This window comes from Uloborus diversus, chromosome 1 (assembly GCF_026930045.1).
Source record: "Uloborus diversus isolate 005 chromosome 1, Udiv.v.3.1, whole genome shotgun sequence".
NCBI classification, from domain to species: domain Eukaryota; kingdom Metazoa; phylum Arthropoda; class Arachnida; order Araneae; family Uloboridae; genus Uloborus; species Uloborus diversus.
The window spans coordinates 242,875,814-242,896,125 of record NC_072731.1 but is presented as its reverse complement, the minus strand read 5'-3'; the positions used below and the strand labels follow the sequence as shown (position 1 = coordinate 242,896,125).

General features: G+C 32.8%; 1 protein-coding gene across 1 annotated transcript in view; it reads right to left on the bottom strand.

The window, feature by feature from the left end:
- The window catches only part of LOC129226264 (uncharacterized), a 49,690-nt gene that overhangs the window by 15,819 nt on the left and 13,559 nt on the right, over window positions 1-20,312 (bottom strand). The window contains 3 exon segments of the mRNA XM_054860868.1: window positions 5,236-5,382; window positions 6,541-6,705; window positions 14,658-14,918. Of these exon segments, the coding sequence (XP_054716843.1) occupies window positions 5,236-5,382; window positions 6,541-6,705; window positions 14,658-14,918 (573 nt within the window).

Here is a 20,312-nt window from a genome sequence, read left to right as displayed (position 1 = left end):
TTTAATTTCGTGCTTTGGTTTGACATTGGCGAATGTTGTCACATAATTTTTGGATCCTACCTGGTATGATTACTTTTATACGTAAGAATATGTATAATAAATTCATACCGCAAAACTCACTTGTAGTTTAAGAATTTAAAAAGCCCACTGTTTTATGAGAGAAATAATTAATTGAACATGGTTGTAAGTTGAGGTAACCAAACAGATCACAAAAGGTAGCTATTATAGCCAGGGATCCAATTTCTAACAAAAGAAGGTCAGGATCCCTAGAGTCTTCAGAACTTATTTTAATGCTTAAGTGGCCTGAATTCGGTCAAAAATACAAAAATTTGAATGAAACAAATAAGGAAGTATGGGATCTCAGCTCCCATAACAATTAGGCGCTGATCAGCAGAAAAATATATTCATATAACGAAGTACAAAAGACGAATTGACTGGATCATCAGAAGCGGTTTGATACTGCTACATTATTAAAAGTCAGTAAAATTTTATTTGTTGCTGATAAAGTGCACCATTATTGTAGCTATTAAGCATTAATTTCATCAGATTTTCAGTGACTGAAATTATTAGAAATTTTTATTTTACATGCATGCCATGGGCGATAAGGTCACTTTCAAAAAATCATAAAACATTTTATGGAAAAAAATACGGGATGCGGTGTCTACCCACTTGTTAAGCATTATATGGGGTTCAAATGAGCCAATTTTTAGATTTTTAAAAAATGGGTTTTTTGAGTAAAATCACTTCAAAAATCGCTAATTTTTGAAAATTTTTAAAATTTCAAATTTTATTTCCGAGGCTGTATGCATCCAAGGATTATAATAAAATATGTTATGAAACTATCATATAAGGGCTTTAGACTGCCATCTCCGTTTAGTAAAAAAAACTTTTTTTTCATGGAGAAAAAAAATCATAAAATCGGTAAAAATGCAGTTTTTTCGCGACAAAAATGATTTTTTTTCTTTATCAAAAAACCTAACTAAACTTTTAAAAACGATGTCTGGAGGATATATGGGTCCTTATTTATTTTTAGAAAAAAGAATTATTCAAATAGGTTAAATACTTTTGAAATAATGTCCATTTGAAATTGAGTGTTTTGCCGGTTTTTTCCAAAATGGCGGATTTTGTGCAGAATTTTAATAGGCTATAACTGAAGAAAAAAAATTTTTCTTGCAAAATCCTTTTGGGATATTTCATATGTCCCTTAGTTGTAACTACTGTAATTTTTTCAAAAAAATCGGTGATGGTCATGTGACAGACCCTGCCTGATCTGAAATGGAATGGCTCAAATATAATTTATACTTTTTTAAAATAGAGTAGCTAGTAGTAAAAAAAAAGCTTCATACTGTGTGCAATTTTCATCAAGTCATTAAACCTTTCACCCCCAAATAACCCCCTTCAATTGAAACATTTAATCTTTAGAAATATATAATTCTTAATTATCAATTTTCAAATTGATAATCTTGAGAATCACAAAAAATTCAAAACTTAATATTGGACGTTATATTGGAATGAGCGGTTTGGTTTGGACGTTATAATGGACATTAAAATAACATAATGGCTATGGAACAGCAAATTTGACTTCATGCATCGGTCTTAGTAAGGGAAGGGTCGCAGTAATGGTACGTTGTTCTAAAGAGGATTGACTGTATTTATTTTAAAATGAAAGATTTAAAATAATATTAAGCTTAAAATCGATAGTCACATCCTAGACTATAGTAACAGAAAAAATTGGTGAGCTCTTCAGAGGCAGGATGCAATTAGATATAGAAATTTCTATCTCTACAGTAGAGTAATGAATACATACATGTTTCTAAGCAAAATAATTTACACCCAGACTCGGCTCTTCTCAGCAACCTATACAAGTTTTATTCGTACATCAAGTATTGAAACCTCAGAAATCCCTACTCCTACAATTCGTAATTCCGGAATATATGGATAAAAATTCTTGATAAAAGCTATGCTGATGATAACGAAGCCGTTTGGAGCTCTCAAACGTCAAACAACGCCAGTAGATTAGAGCTGGATGTCCACCTGCAGGACGAAATGTCAGTTAGGAGATGGCTGCGTTGACGGAAACATAGTATGCCATTGAAATAAGAAGTGTAATAAGGCTTTTGTGCTTAAAGAAAGATTCTCCTCCTGAAATTTATCGGCAGGGTTGGTAGGATATAAGTGGTTATGTAATGAAAACAGGTGTGGTTTTAGTGCACTAAAACTTGACAAAGGCAGAACAGATGTGCGAGATTAAGAAAGAGCAGGGCAAGCAAGCACATCCACCTCAGGTGGCATGTTTGTCACGCCAAAGCTTTGACATAAAGTGACCGTCGCATTACTTAAAGTAGAATTGCAAAAGAATTTACTATCTCCATCAACAGTCACACAATATTTTTCATACAGAACTAGGCTATTGGAAGACACATGAGGCAGTGAGAAGCAAAGGGATGCAAGTGGACTATTTTACATTTCGAGTAAAATGCGTTTTAAAGATCAGATCCTAGGTAGGCTTTCATTGAAATTTTCTTCTAAATCATGCTGTACAGCAGCACTTACCAGAGCTACTAGTACAATCTCTTGCAGCAAGGCAAAGGAGAGGTTCACCTACCATTTGTACTGGTTACCTCCAAATTTTTAATTTTGCCACTTGCATCCCTTTGCTTCTCACTAACTCATATGCTTGCTGTGCCTTGGCGATGATTAAATCCCTGCCGGTTTCGATGGCTACAGCAGAGTAGTTCAATGGTTTGATGCACCGCTGGAAAAAATGCTTCGATAAGTAGGGTGACTAAGGGAATTAGTCTGTACCTTTGCCTCCTTACATTGTATATACTTTTCTAATTCCTGAATAAATTTTTATGCTGCATGGGCTTGTTACCATACTTTTTGAAACCCCTATTATTAAAAAAAAAAAAAAAAGGTTCACTTCGTTGATTTAAATCAGTTTTTTGCTTGAATCAGATTATTTTGATTTGAGTATACAGTCGACTCCTGCTACAATGTGATCTGACTTACACGAAATAGCAATAACACAATATCTTCCTCAGTAAAGAATTTTAGACCTAACGTGAATTCCTCACCCGCAACACGAAAAATTTTGGAAGGAAATCGTAGTTTGTAAGTATCGGTTTTGTTATTGGCAACTATTTTGTTTCGTCAATGGACCTTTAGCATCACTGAGAGACGATGTTCCAACATTGTACTACTCTGAACATTGCTTATATAAATAACTACTCCTCATTTTGCATTTATTATTTTCATTCTTAATGTTAAAGTTGATAAAATATAATGACATCTATAAGAAACGCTGTTTCAAATAAAGTTTGTGAAGATAGAAAGAAAAGGAGAAAGTTTCTGACAATTAAAGAAAAGCTAAAGATTATGTGCTTGAACAACTATAAAATGCATCGAAAGCACGACAATTAGGTATGAGTGAATTTTCCATGTGTACAATTAAAAGTTAAAAAAAGGAAATCAGTAAAAAATTTTAAATACAAATAAAAATTCAGTCTTTTATGTAAGAAACAGTAATGTATAGTTAAGAAATAGTTTTTAACATTTGGAGATGGTGTTTACAAGTGCCTAAAATAATTTTGTACCTTCATGAATGTTTTTACACATACCCTTTTCCAGAACACAAAATTCAGGGCTCCCAACACATTTTAGCTTCAGAAAAGGGTAAAAGAGGACCATTTTCAATCAAAAAGGGGACTAAAGCAGATCAGTTAGGATCAAAAAGAGGATCTTGGGAAGACCACTTATAGTTAAACCCAGGGAAGCACCAAAAGGCAAATTATTACCAGCTGTAAATTCATGAAGATAATTCGTTAATTAACTATAATAATGATACAATTCCTTTATCACCTGTGAAATTGATCTTTATATCCATTGAGTAATATTATTTACACAAATATTTGGATGGGGGGGGGGCACTTAATTCAGCACTTAAGGCAGCCATTACATTAATGATACATTTGGACTTGAACCAGGGATGCTGGTAGTCTCACTGAAGGATAGATGAAGCTGTGCTTCATCTTTATTTAGTTTAAAATTATTTTTATAATATTCTGTCTTGTATTCCTGTCTTTTTAATAGCGTTATCATACACCAAAAAAAAAAAAAAAACGTTATTTTCTTGTTGTTTTTCCAGTTCTTAATTTTGTTCCCATCTTCATCAGTTTCATCTAACTATTTGCTGAGAAATTTGCATTTCCTCATGACTCACTCTGAAACCTAAAAAATATTCTTTTGATTTTCAACAAAGTTACAAATGAGTTTATAATAAAATCATTTTATATTTGAATTTTAAATTTAATCACTTATCACGTTAAACTTTCTTTCTCTTCTCTTAAAGATTCTATTCATCTTCTTAATTGTTGTGGGATCTGTAAAATTGTTTGCAATTGCGGACTCGGATACATTGGACAGACCCGCTGTTCTTTGAAATTTCGGTTAAAAGAACATCAAAGCTATATGAGGAAACAATTGCTGAATAAATCCAGTATTGCCCAACACTGTTGGGAATCAAATCACTCTTTTGATTTTAACTCTTATCAAATTATTCAAAAATGCCCCAATTCGTTGGATCTTGATTTTTGGGAATCTTTCCACATCCTGAGGAACCGTTCTAATTTAGTTAATGATCTTACTGCAATTCCCTATTTATTTTTCTTCTGTGTGGACTCCTTTGTTAAAATTGGTTTAGTTTTTCTATTATTTTTATGTAAACGTCGTACATTTCTTACTTTTATTTTTTCATTTTTTGCTTTCTTATTTTGTTATGTGATTAACTAATTCCAATATGTTTATCCTTCACTTTGTTTTTTCCTGCATTTCTCCTTTTGATACACTGCTTTCATATATAGTTTTTCCCGCTGGTAAATTTATTGCTAATTTATTCAGAGTGGTTTCATTTTTGGACTTTTTGCATTGTTTATGGGTTTTATTGGAAAATTTATTACTTAACGGTTTTTTCCTGATGGAATTATATAATAAATTTTGCCCCCAGCTGTCATTTTATTTTTTTTGTTTTGTTTAATTTCTATTTTTTGATATTTATACTATTTCCTGTTCCACCGTGTTGCTTTTTTCCCATGATTTTTCATCCAGAAGCTCACACTTTGCATTGAAAAAGGTGTTCCTTGTAACACCAAAACACGTGTCTGCAATATTTTGGAATTTTTGTGCTTTATGATGTTGGATTACTGATTTTTTGTTAAAGATATGTTTTCATCTTACCTGCCATTTCATTTGGATGAGGTCGAGAACCACACTGAGGGAACACAATGCAATCAACAATATGGTGCAGCTGAGGAACATCGACTGCTTTAAATTTCCTAACATCACCAGGATGAAGGCAAGGATTCTTCGTTACTAAAACTGTCCCTATGCAACAATAATAATTTTCTTTGAAAAGAAATGCAGAAAAAAGGTTTTAAAAATAAAGAACCAAAACAGTGAACATACAAAATCTGTGTCTTTTCTTCCAACCCTAAGCCTATTTGTCACAATTTGTAATAAATTAATACGTTTCACAACAAAATAATTACAGGCTTCCCCTCCTTTCAAAAATCATTTTTTATAGTAAAATGCACAAGTACATCGTTTTGATTGAACTAAAAAAACAATTCTTTCATAATTTAACGCTTGTCATGAAGGAACAAATGTTTTGTTCATTGCAAACAATATATGCTTGACATTGGAAAGCTTCCAAATCTGAGATTATTATTAAATCAGTTGTTAACTGAAAATTCAGTAAAGTGGAACTCTTAAATTAATCAATTCTTTCAATGCACTAAATATGAATCTGGGTTTTCAAAAAAAAAAAGTCCCCAGATAAACAAGTTTTGAGAAACTACAAATAAAATTGGAAAAGCTCAGGGGGGGGGGGAAATGGCGGAAACAAAATTTACAAGAGTTTTAGTGCACCATTTAAAAAATAACTCACATAATTCAAGGACATTCAAGCTAAAACTTTGAGTATTATGTTGGAAAAGAATGCAATGGGGTTGTTTCCTTCAGTCAAAAGTAGTACTTTTACTCACTGAAATTGATAGAAAAAGCAAAAAATAAAAAAACATGGACCCAGAAAATTCTTTCATTTTCCCCAACAGTTATTTTGTAACTAATTTTTTTAAATGTCTGATTTTTCAAACAAGGCGTGGTCTAGATGATGTCAAAAATGATGCTTTTTGGCCCATCTTTGTACCGCGTTTCCACGTTATGATAATCAAGAAGCGAATTAAAATTGTGCTCTATGCTTGCTATCAACCATATTGTTGCCAATACACGTAAGTAAAGATGCGAATTAAATATTTTGCTCTGTGAATGGCAACATAGAATGGCACTTTATCATTTGTGATGTCATCGGCAAGAAATGTAAACAAGGAAAGATCACCGATTTAAGTATTTTTTTTTTAAATATCAAACTTAAACAAATTATTTAAAAAATGGTTAGAGTCTATTTTTTTAAGCATGTTCTTTCAGAAAAAAAATAACTTTTAAACTATTGGAAACGAACCCATTGTACTTAAACTAAAATACCTTTCAGTACTTTAGTGTCCCTGTTCGTTTGACCATCCGAAATGTCTCTGGTATATTTAACAAAAACTTCTCCATATTTCAGAATCCCAGTTTCATCCAATACACCCAACATATTCCTACCATAATCTGGATCCACAGCAATATTTGCCCTTGTCTTGATGTTTTCTAAAAAAAATATTGAGAAAATATTTTTAATTATAATACAGAGCCCAAAAAAGTAATTAAACAAATAAAACACAAAAAAAAAAGTCATGGCTTGTTGAATGACTAACAGGGTTCATACTCTATTTGCATGAAAAAATTCCACGACTTTTCCAAGACTTTTTCATGACTTCAATGAAAATTTTCATGTCCTTGTTACACGAGGAGAATAGCACTATTTAATCTCAAACCTGGTAATATCTGGAAATGAGTATTAGCAAAACGTCTATACGGATGCCACAGCCTCATTGAAGCACTTACTCGTAATGGAAAAAATATAAGTGCACACTTAAAAAACTAAACTATTCTTATTTGTCTTCATCATATAAATTTAAGTAAAGTAAAAATGCAGTGATGCGAATATGATGATGGTTAAATGTCTGATATTTTTTTAAAAAACAGGCAGAATGATATTGAATGGAACAAGGGTTGAAAGAGTCATCACTAAGTTTCAATAAATTTGCTTCAAAAGTTACCTTTTAGTGTCAACAGTGCATTTAATCATCCACGTAACTTGACAGTATTTTGGTTCTTTGAAGTAAAGCCACATAGTTTAGTTCTTTATGTTTCTAAACCAGATCTTTTTTTGAAAAAAAACCATTCAGTAATGAATCAATCTTCTGATTCAAAAGTATATTTGTTTTGTTTACAAATTTGCATATTTTCAAATGCATATAAATAGGTTCAGAAATTCCAGAACACGTTTAATTCCGGACATTGAACGTGGCAGTGGGTCGCATGGATTAGTTTTGCATGTAGTATGTTGGGCACTACTGTTTTAGAGCATTAGGATTCCTCTTTTTCTGTATTCTATCGCCTGACTTAAGATCTTTATTTTCTAAAACATTCAACAAATTAAGATAAACTCTGATAAATTTAAAAATAAAGTCCTTACGAGTGATGAAATCGAACTCGAATGCATTTGAATTATTCAGTAAGTTACCGCCCTGTAGCCAGGGCTAAGGCAGAAATATATGAAATACACCGGTTTTCCACCTCCAGCTCAGTCACTCCTATGCCGGGCTGATGAGTACTAAAAAGCACGAAACTGCAGTCCTCGGCTGGAGTTGACTGAGTTGGCGGTGTATTTCATGCATTTGATTTTTTTTTTTTTTTTTTTTGAGTGGGCGTGGCAAAACTAAGAACGTGAAATTTTGCTACTACAGAATATGAAACATAAGTGTTGAAAATAACAGAAAATTAAAAATAAGTGATGTGCAGGCAGTAAAATCACATCGCAAAAAATGGCAAACGGCTGCAACAGAAGTGGATGCAATGAGATTTCAAAATTCAGAATTGATTTTTAGATCGTTGAATTTTTCACTTTTAATAGCTTTTATGTGCTATACTGTTAAATCACTCAAGATTTCTAATGCTCCTTTCGCTACTATTCCTTCCTCCTTGTTCAGGAAATTTTTCCATGACTTGAAATAAATTTCCATGACTTTCAATGAAAATTTCATTTTCCATGACTTTTCCAGGTCTGAAATTCTGTTATTGTTTTTCCATGACTTTCCAGGATTTCCATGACCCGTACGAACCCTGGACTAAAAAAGGAAAAAGTAACAAGTGACAAATACAAATACAATAGTGACGACCAGCAACAGGCTCTGGGCCCAGCTAGACTGGTCCTAGTCAATTTACAATCCCCAGTGAAGATCAATGGCCCTCTTAAAACTGTCTACTCCTTTGCTCATTACCACCTCTTCCGGTAAGCTGTTCCAAGGTTCCACTACCCTGCTAAAATAATAATTTTTCCTAATATCCATGTTAGCCTGAGATTTAAATAGCTTAAAACAATGACCCCTTGTCCTGTTTTCAGTGCTAAACTTTAGCCCCGTAACATCTTTCGTTTTAATAAATTTAAACAGCTGAATCATGTCCCCTCGGTCTCTTCTTTGCTCAAGACTGTACATTTTTAGCCTTCTAAGCCTGGAATCATAATCTAAGTGGGAAAGTCCACTTATTAGCCTTGTAGCCCGCCTTTGAACCCTTTCCAATACATTAATGTCTTTCTTAAGATAAGGAGACCAAAACTGAACAGCATACTCCAAATGGGGTCTTACCAAACTTCTATATAAGGGCAGAAGAACTTCTTTAGATTTATTTGAAATAGATCTATTGATAAACCCAAGCATCTTATTGGCTTTGTTGCTAGCAATGCTGCACTGTTGGCTAAACTTTAAATCCTGACTTATTAGGACCCCCAGATCAGTAACTTTGTCTGCCTGACTAATGACTGAACCTTGCAAATAATAACTTGTACACTTGTTTCCATGCCCTAAATGTAGCACTTGACATTTCCCAACATTAACAGCCATACCCCATTTATCAGCCCACTCCGTAATATGATCTAGATCCTCTTGCAGCTGATTTGCTTGTTCTTCATTTTCTACAGTCCCCATAACTTTGACATCATCAGCAAAACAATTCATGTTCCCAGAAATATTTTTGTGAAATATCGTTCATAAAGACAATGAACAAAACAGGCCCTAACACTGATCCTTGAGGAACCCCGCTTAAGACCTCACTCCAATTAGAATAATTTCCTCTTACAACTACTCTTTGTTTCCTTCCGGTCAGCCAGTTTTTTACCCAAATGAAAGTTTTCCCTCCTATTCCTATATCAGCTAATTTGCTAAGTAGAGCAACATGCGGTACCTTATCGAAAATTTTTTGAAAATCAATGTAAACAACATCTACTTACAAGGCTTCTTAAAATCAAGATAAAGACAAGACAAAAATCAAGATAAAGCAAATACATAGTGAAACTTGTTTGCCCCAAAATTTTATCACTGATGAAATTTTTCAATATCCTTGCATTTGAAACAGAAATCTTGAATAAATTTTCCTAAACATATCTAGAACTTCGGCTACACTCTCATCTATCGATTGAATAACCAGAAATTTTTATCAATTGCAAAAAAGTTGGAGACAAAAACATTCCTCCTTAACATTTGTCCAAGGAAAATTATGCATAATGAGAAAGATTTTAAGAGTGTTATTCACTCCGAAAATGTCGGGAAGTAGGTACAATCTGCTCATCTGATGAGCTGCACTGAAAGTACAATTCACATGAATTCAGACCTCTACTTAGTTAATGCTTATGATCTTTTTTTTTCATTAGTAATAAGGGTTTTTTCCCCCCTGGAGAGGAGGGGGTGGGGCTGATTGGTGTTTTATTGAATATAAGTTGATCACAAATGAATTAGTCCTGAGAACTCAAAAGTATGGTAAGCCCAGTCATTTATTAGGCTGCTTATATATTTAAACTAGTATGTTGTGGCCATCACGAAACTTTCTTCTATATCTTTCTTGTGAATTCTGATCAATCCCTATGCTTGAAAAGAATGCAATATTCCCAGCAAAAAAAAAACTTGACGACCGTCCGAATTCCTGAATTCCCGCAAAAGCAAAGCAAAGAACGACTTGAAAGTTATTTTAAAAGCCTTGCTTGAATTAATTAGATGTTTTATTTGTTAACAAACATAAAATGGCAACAGTTATTAATTTTAAATCATTGCGATAACATTTCCGATTATCTCCCGAAAATTAAAATCACGTGAAATAAGCAGACGAGAATATTGTAATTTATCTTTCTTATTGTTGCATTTATAAAGCTATTTTTATTAACACAAAAAAAAATCAGACCCCCATGGAGCGATTGGCGCCAAAATTGAAACAACGCCTATTTACAAATAGATTCACATTTATTCCAAATTTCATCCAGAACGTAGCATTACTTCTTGAGAAATGGCACTCACAATGAAAAAAAAGAACATTCGATTGCGCCACCCCCCCCCTTTTCAGCTTTTGACACCAAAATAAAATCAGCTCTTATACCCACTAAGGTCTACTTGCCGATAAATTTTTCTTTCATTCCGTTCATTATTTCTTGAGATACAGCAGTCACAATTGACGACAAAAAACGTTCTATAGCTCAACCCCCGTTTGAGTTATTGCCACCAAAATTGAATCAGCACCTGTTCCTGTTAATGGCAACATATGATCCAAATTTTGTTTGATTCCGCCAGTTACTTCCTGAGGAATAGCAAGCACGCGTAACTCAAAAAACGTCCCATTGCTCCACCCCCCTTGGAGGAATTCGCGCCAAAAACCAATGGGCACAAGTTCACATAGGGGCACATATGTGTACCAAATTTCGTTCGATTTCGTGCGGTAGTTTTTGCTGTAGAGCGGCCACAAAAAACTGGTCACACACAGACGTGACACACACACATACACACACACATACATACACACACACAGACAGACAGACATTTTCCAAAAATAGTTGAAATGGACTCAGCACACCTCAAAACGTTCGAATCCGTCAAAATTCGAAATTCGAAAATTTGCACGAATCCAATACTTTCTTCTATATATTAGATATAGAAGAAAGTAAAAAGGGTTCATATTCATTTTTAAAAGTATTAAAAGTCATTTTTAAAGTAAGGATTTTTTAAGGAGTCTCAAGAACTTTTAAGGACTCACCGGAAATGATTAGATAACTTTAGGTACACCATTTCAAAAATTTCCAGTGGGGGGGGGGGGTAAAGTATTTGCTACATATTAAATATACACATACACAAAGGCATAACATTATTTCCAAAATGCAGGGAGGAGCAATTGACTGGGATGTCCCATTATCAGTGAATAAAATTTTAAAATTTCATACATCACAGGGATGAGAATGGTAAGAGAGCAAAAAGGAGGAAATCCAAAAAAAAAAAAAGCAGAAAAGGGAAAAGATTAAAATAGCCCGTTTGAGTCCATGACATTCCAAAATTCAACAAAAAATGGCTAACTAATCAGTTTTAAAAATAATACGATTTTTTTCTTATTAATTATGCTTGAAATGATTGGGTAGTAATTAATACAATACATGGCACAGATTGTTCTTAAAGCATTGCATTTATTTCTCAAATTTCAGTTAGAAAAAAGATCAGGAAAATGGGGATAAACCGTAGAAAATTAAATTTTATATCAAAGAATTATTTTTTTAGCATACATTATTGAAGTGAGAAGCAAATTGAAGGAAAAGAACTAAAATCTCTTTTCTTCAAGATATTTAAACTGTGGTTTTGTTATTATTGCTTTTCATTTGTTATTCTCACTAAAATCGCAAATTTTGTACAAATTTGCTATATAGCACCATTTTTCTTAAGTCTGTTATTTCTATATAAATTTAAATTTCAACAAGTGATCGTCTTAAATTAGAAATTTAAAAAACCCCAACTGAGTTGCAAATGTAGAATCAAGAGGGACAATTGAAAATCCCTTTAAAAGCCTTATGCTATTAAAAATCAATTACAAGTATTTTATTTGTTAGCAAATAAAAACTGGCAACAGACAAAAAAATCTAAATCATTGCTTTTAATTTCTTTGTCGGCCAGGAATGAATTCAGTTACCAATCGCTTGAACAAGGCTTAGCCGTATCTAAAATCTGCTTTAAAAAAGTGTTATAATTCGAATACTATATATCATGGAAGTTCAAAAGACATTCTATCAGACGCAGAAAAAAAACTCTTTATTTTGGAACTAAATTTTAAAATTTTTAAATATGTTTTCACTGCAAAAATTTGCAAAAAAAACTTTTAGAGGTTCTTAATTATTATCTTCATTAATTCCTGCCATCCGAAGACACAACCTAGCTAAGAACACTCTCGATCAACTCTCCTTTCGAACAAAGAAAAGTTTTTCAAAATCCGTCCATCCGTTTAGGCGCTAGAGTGCCACAGACAGATACACAGATACATAGATACACAAACACGTCAAACTTATAACCCCCTTCCTTTGTGTGTCGGGGGTTGAAAAGAGAGGCAGCAATTTCTAACTCCCGAGTCTTCGAATAAAGAAGTTAATGGAACCAAAGTTAAATCTTGACTGCATCACTTAACAGAACATCAATTTTTTATCTTTTTTAGAGAAAAATATGTTTTTTAACTAAAACATTTGAATTTAAGGTATTGAAAATGAGAATATGAATTTTAAAGTGAAGTTTGTTTGTGATGTAAAAATTTACAACAGAATAAAAAGTCTAATTTTCTTTATGTGGTAGAACATATGTTTCACAGCGAGAATTAAAAATAAACTAGCTGCGTGCCCGGCGTTGCACGGACTACCTCAAAAATAAAAGTTATGTCAAGTGACGCGAGTTCAACACTCAGGCTTGAACCAAAAAAAAAAAAAAAAAAAAGTCAGTGTAGTTTTGCGGCAGATTGCGGAAAACCCCCCAAAAAAGTAAGCAATTTAAATCCCCTGATTACAGGAAAAGCCTCAAAACAAAAACAAGAATTTTACCTGTTCATATTCGAGAAAAAAAAAATGGCAACAAATCTTTCATCTCAATGATTTTCTTCACCCGATATACATTTTAATAAAAGCGTTGTTGCGGAAAGTTGAGATGAAGCACTGAATAATAATTTGAATGGAGGAAAGCCTTCGAAAAATAGGGATTTGATTTTGAAATCTAAGAGTCATAATTAATAGTTTTTAATTGATATCTCCGCTAATTATTATCGGAGGATTATGTTAAATAGCCAAACATGAAGACGGGAGGATTACGAATCCATCGATATCTGGTTCGATGGTCAGTTCACTGTCGTTCGGGAGAAGAAGCTTGGACATAGATAGATAGATAGATAGATACTCAGATTTTATATGTATAAGATATATAGTTTGGATGTCCTTTTTCCTTGCACTAGAATTCATAATTTGGTTTAAAAAAACTTCATAACACTATTTCAGGATCAAAAAAACAACTTGACGTTGCTTCATTTAATCATGAAATTTCCAAAAAATTAGGTTGTAAAGCCTAACCTCAACCATTAGGGATTCACCATAAATATTTTGAATGCTTTCATAAATACATAAAAAAAGTAAAAATACCATCTTTCAAAATAATCCAAGACTGTGGGAGTTGACCACAGTTTTTTATTGTCTTTTGCATTTTTTTCCAAAACAAATTTAAGAAATAAAACTATTATTGAAATAATGAATAAAATAAGTAGATATAAAGAAGCATATGGTAAAAAAACCTTCCAACATTAAAATGATTGAAATATTTGCAGGATGCAAAAAGATTAAAATCTCAAACAAAGCATGCAATTTTCGGCGAACACATGTTTGACGTCGTTGGCATGTCTCAGAATCGGCAGATATAGAAGAGGATGAAGATTTGAGGGGGGTAAAACAGAAAAAAAAAGAAAACGGGGACCAAACGATATAGTTTTTTAAAATTAAGGAAGTTTTCAGAAAATTCAAGACTTTTTAAGGGTTCTTTCTGGATTTTAATTTTGCTTGATGAAATTAAGGGTTTCTTAGAGGTTTTTTAAGAAAGTACGAACCCTTTAAATGGTGTTGAATCTTGCTCTAAATCCCATTCAACCCACTCTTCTAAAAATGGCGACTCCTGTATCAATGCATAATGCTGACATGTAGAATTAGTCACATTATGGATAGGTATTATATTTTTTATCAAATCATTGCATATAATTAAAACAAAAAAATTCATATTTGTTGTTGAAAAAAAATAAGCAAATTACATCTCATACTCACCCCTAGCAATTTTTGTGACAAATACATTTGGATAATTTTACTTTATACAATCGAATCTCGATAACTAGCAGTTTATAACTCGAATCTTCCTTTATCTCGAAGTTTTCCTCAGGTCCCAAACTCTTGAGACTGTTGTGGAAGCTTCTCATAACTCAAACGTTTTTAGCCGGTCCCCTTGGGACTTACACGAGTTATTGAAAGTTGATTGTATTTAGTTGCTTTGACCTGAATGTAAATTGTAAAAAAAAAATTTAAAAAAAAGCTTAACACCTCTCAAAAGGGATTCATTATTTTTTTTAACTGAAACATGTGCTGAAAATAGGAGATCTAACCCGCATTACTAACTCTCATTTACCTATGTGATGTCGATGAAGAGCAAGCAAAAGTGACCTAAAAAAAGGTTCTGCTGTCAAGAAGATTCCAGACTGTGATAGTTCTTTATAGCTGAATAGGTCAGATGGTGTTGCAGATTCTAAAAATTCTGATGCTTTGCTTTCATCAAATAACATGTCAGTTAACCTTTTAAGCATTTCATCTTGTAACTTCAGAAAGGTTCTGTGTCGCACCCCTTGAGCGTTGAGAAGAGTAATTAAAGGTCTGTTTAACTGTAGACGTCCTGAAAATGAAATGAAAGAAAAAATAATGAAATTAGGTACAAACTCTAATTTCATTACTATAAACTTTCTCAGGTTTAAGTTTTTATGAATCAATAACAATGTTTAAACAGCACAATTTTGGATAAGAAAACTAGCAATTGCTTCAATGAAACCGTGCTTGGCAGAGTTGATTACAAAAATCATAATAAAAGATGCATCATGTTAAACAATTTACTCTTTCAAACCAGAATCATTAGAAAGATGAACTAGAAAAGGGGTGAAATAACTTCGAGTAATTTTATTTTTATGAAAATTTTATAACCAATTTTGTATTTAGTGACAGTGGTTAAGACTTATAAATGAAACCAAGATCAGATGATTTGTCATTTCCACGTCTCTGTTTCGAACTTCAGATTACACTAATCAATATGTTGGAAAAAGTCCTCTTGATAGCAACAGCTCTAAAGCCCTTGCAGTCAACAATTACATATGTGGTTCAAATGAACAATTTTTTTTTTAAATTCTTAATCTGACATGAAGATTTGATTGAGGAGACGATTTTGCAGCAATTGAGTGTGGAAATCTTCCTAAGCACATCACTAGAAAGGATCAGATGTTTCCATGAACAATGAACTTCATGAGAAGAGATGAGTTTTCATTTTCAAATGTTAAAGATGCTTTTCTTTCCAAATCAGTAAGAATTTCTCCACAAAAGCTAGGGTCTACTTGATACGCTAAGAAATGGAAGACTCCCAGTGCTTGCAGATATCGAATCTTAAAAGCTGTTAAATTGATTCATCGTTATCCACACCTTTAAATTCAATCTTCAAAATTTTCTAAATATGTAGGGGAATACGGGGCAAAGTGAAATGTTCAAATATTTACTCTGCTTTTAGCGCCATCTCCCTAGTAATATTTTAAGTATGTAGTAAAACATGTAGTCTATTCCAGTCAAGAAAAAATTACCTCTGAAAATCAAAGAATATGATAATACAAGCAATTTTCAAAAATTGATACTTGTATTGTAATATTTTGTTGTAAGTCAACAATTATTTTTGTTATTGTTAAAGGATAAATTTACTGTTATTAATATTTTTAATATTAATTGAAACCTACTAATATATGGTAAAGTATTTATTTGCTTAATATTAAGCTTATTTGTATTTCAAATGCTTTGTACAGTTAGTCAAGTGCATGTGGGTCAAAGTGGATGGGGCAAAGTGAAATATAGTCCCATTTACTTATTCAATCTTTTGTAGAATCATTCACATATCAGTTAATTAGTTGTTCCATTCACATTCTTTCTTTTAAAAATTCCTTTCTCTCTCTCTCTCTCATTCAGTTCACTCACTTATTTTTTTCTTCATTCAGGGGTCGACCCAGGTTTTATTTTTTGGGTCCCCATTTTGTGAAAAGGCAAAATATTTTTGTGAAATTTCGTTATTTTTGTGAAAAAGCAAAATAATTTTGTAAATTTTCTTTATTTTTGTAAAAAAGACCTTCTCGTGATTTTTTTCTCGAAAAAGATTATATTAAAGCATTTTTAGCTGTCGTATCGTTATAGAAAAGCCCTAGACAGGTTTCAGGGGTGATTGCAAGTTCTTGAAGAATACCTGAAGCAAGAGAAAATGCGCTGGGGGAGGGGGGAAGTAAGATCCTTAACATTTTATTCGTAATTTGACACATACATTACATTTATTGCTTTTTACAAATATACATATGCAAGGCACACTTTCTTAAGGTGAAAGTCTCACAACAGATTTCCTGTTTGCCCCTCTCAAATACTTTAAGAGCAATGAAAATTGCACATGCTGCTGAACGTAATGATAACTCCTAATAAATACAATATGAACAGACTCAAAGATATCACATATTTCTTAACACAGAAGTGAAATGCTCATTAAAGATTCCATGTATGTGTTTGAAAAACTTAAAAGTAATTAAAACCCAAAATAATACTGCACCAGCATTCAGCGTTTAATTTTTTGACTTTTGACGTTCTTACAGAGTAGGTATTTCGTTTAAAAACTTTGCAATTTAATGATGTTAATAAATATATAAGAAATTTTATTTGTTTGCCTCTTAACAAGGTACAGTAAACATCAAAAATGCGAAAAATTCGTTTACCATGTCCGATGTAAGGAAATCAAGATCTTCAAAACAAATAAAAAATATAAAAACAGCATGTAAAATAATTTTATTTTAAAGTAAAGTTATTTTAGAATTGGATTTTGAAACTCAACACAAATTAATACTGAATATATATTGCGTAATCAAAGTAAAATTTAGGATTTTCCTGAAAACAAGCTGCCAATCACAAGTGTTCCTCTCCCGTACCCCCCTCTGACGCTCTCAAGCAAAAACACCTCACGCAGCAAGCAAAAAGATAAGATGGGGGAAGGTGGAAGAGGTTCCCGTGCAGATGCGTACACATTTGCGGTTAAAAAATATTGTGAAAAGGCTGCCTTTTTATAAATTTTTGTGAAGGGGCTGCTTTTATGATGCGGAATTTTGTGAATGGGGCCGCTTCTGCGACCAGTGGCGGCTCGTCACTATGGGCCGGGTGGGCAAAGCCCACCCAGAAAAATTGTACACCACTAAATAGATCATGTCAAAATAACGTTTAGTATTTCGCTAAAAAAAATAATAATAATAATAAAAAAAACAACAAACAAACAACGAATTGGGGACATGAAACACATTTTAAATCTCTAACACTTTGCATATCGCTTCTAAAATGTTAGCGTTTCGCTTGCAAGCTCTGAGAATGATTCTTGGGCTGCGACTGGTTTGCCCCTCGATTGACTTGCCACACCTCCGCACCTAACCAATCACGACGATTCAATTAGACACCAAAACGGCAAGCCCGTGTCACTCCGATTTCTGCTGTGTGGGCTCCCGCTCCCTAGCCCTCCGAAAAATAGCTTTACCCCCAACAGCAGTAGAAGGGCAATAGGAGGTGGGGAAGGATTTGACACACGTCACTTGTACGAAACAACAGTTCGAAAATGGGCAAAAAATGACAAGCCCACTGAATGAAAGAAAGTGCTCTTATCGTTTTCCACCGTCCTTCTTTTGTATTTGTCTTTAATCTTAAATTTCTGTTAGTATCTGGAACTGGCATTTAAAATTTTATGGGTTCCCTCCGATTCTACCGCATCGCATGCGTGCGTATTTTTATTTATTTTTCTGTTTGGAACTAATATGATCGGAATTTCTGAATGAAGAGTTTGTTTTCGAATATACTAGTTGGTTTTGAGTGTGAAAAATTCTGAATTGGTCCGAAACTTTTACAAAAAAACTTCAATTGGGCGAGATCTATTCAATTTTCTTTTTTGTTCTGATATTTGGCAAAAGTAATAAGTATTAATCGTATATTAGGTCTTATCGATATGTGTTTTCTATTCTGTAGTACTCTAAGGCGGAACAAACCTGAATTATTTCAATTTGATCCGGTACACGCTTTAAATCCTTAAAGGCGTAGGGCCACATAACCTCAAAAATGACCAAACTTTTCGATTTTTTTATTGTTTGTTTTAAAACTTCAGATTGTTTCAAACTTTATGAAGAAGAGGGTTTCCACGCTTAGTTTAATTATTTAAAAAGTTATTAACTTTAGGTCACTCACACTATAGGTGCGCTTTTTCTTGATTTCGAACTGTTTTTGAGCAATCATGAATTTCTTATTGTGTTCACTTGACCGTTGAATGACGTATGCCTTTGATTTTATTTTTCTATTCTTATACTGTTGGCCCCACTTAAACGAATACCGTCGGTTTCAAGAAATATTCGATTAAGCTGGGAAATTTTATTTATCTTCCCTGGTTGACAACTTTTGCTTAAAACGTAATAATAAATCAATATCTAAGTAATAGAAAAAAAATGTTTTTGATTAAAAAGCGTTTTAAATAAGCTAAGTAATCAACAACATGTATAATAACTAAGTATATATAATACAAGTACATATGAAAATTATAAATATGCAACTTACAACTTGAGGTATTAAATCTACACCTTTTTTCAGTTCATATTTTTTGGAGAAAGTCCATAATAGTGGATTCCTTGCTCAATGTGTTTTGTGAACAGTTTTCTAAATTCAATTACCGCGTTTTACGTAATCAATAATTATCAATTTCTTATTTTCTGCAATGTTGATATTTTGTTGTGTTTTTTAATTTATTTATCGACTGTCTGTTGGTAATGGCATTGGTAACTATAGAAGAAACTAGATAGAATAGTGGAAATGTTTTGATGGAAAATTAATGTTGTTTTTCCCGCCCGTCGTTTGCTGAAAAATGCTATTTTAAGTTTTTACGTCAGTAATTGCTCCTATTTATTTTTAACGTATTCAAAAAAATTTTCAGCAAAAATATATGTGAAAGCCGATTACTATTATTCGATTTTCCGAAGAAATTATTCGATTAAGCGGGGATCTCTAACATCACATCTTTAAATTTGGTTCCTAGAGATTTTACTCGATTAAGCGGGGCTGACAGTAATGCAGGCATCCATGTGCCTCGGAATCGAATTATTTATTAACGACCTTCTGGACTTTACACAATCCTTTTTACGCGAAAAAGGTATCCAGCACATAATATCCAGCATCCAGCCCCAGGCATTCATTTGACTTTTGACGTCAGGAATTCAAAATATGGTTGCGATAAAAGCCATTAGTAGAAAAAAGAAATTCCTCCTATCGCAATTCGCGATAGTGAAAACCATACTTTGAATTCAAGATCTCAAAATTTAAACTTTTAAAAAACTGATATATTCTTCAGTGTTTTGATTTTATGAAAGGGCATGAAAAATAATTATTGGTAAATAAGTAAGCGCATACAAAGATTCCAAAGAATTACATATTTTATTGAAATGTTTTACAAAAATGCTATGAATGTGATGTGACCCCTAGATATTGTGATGTAGTTTCACACAATAAAAATAATTAATTAAATTAAATAATTAATTCTAATTTTGATGTATGAAGAATGCACTAGCGATTGAGGAAACTGTGCTTCTGGAAAAAAAAAATAGTAACCAATTTTGTAATTTGAGATAAGGAAGCATGCTAAAACGAAAGTTAAAGCTTCTGCGTGATCATGTGCTCGTGTTGGCATCAAGAGTGTAATGTAGTAGTTTAATTAATGCTGTGTGTTGTTTATTACTAGTTGGCATGGGGTGGGTGTCTTGCCATTAAATTTAGGTTATTTACCTTGCATTTTCAAAAAATGCTCAAGTGGATATTTTTCTAAAACAATTTCAACTTTGAACTAGAAGAGAAGTTAGAAATGAAACAACTGCAATAAAGACTATCTTATATTGTTCAGCATTACTAACTGCAGTCCTCTCCATTGTATCTGTATAAATATTATTGATAAAACTTTATACAGCGAGCCCACCCGCTAAATTAAGGCACG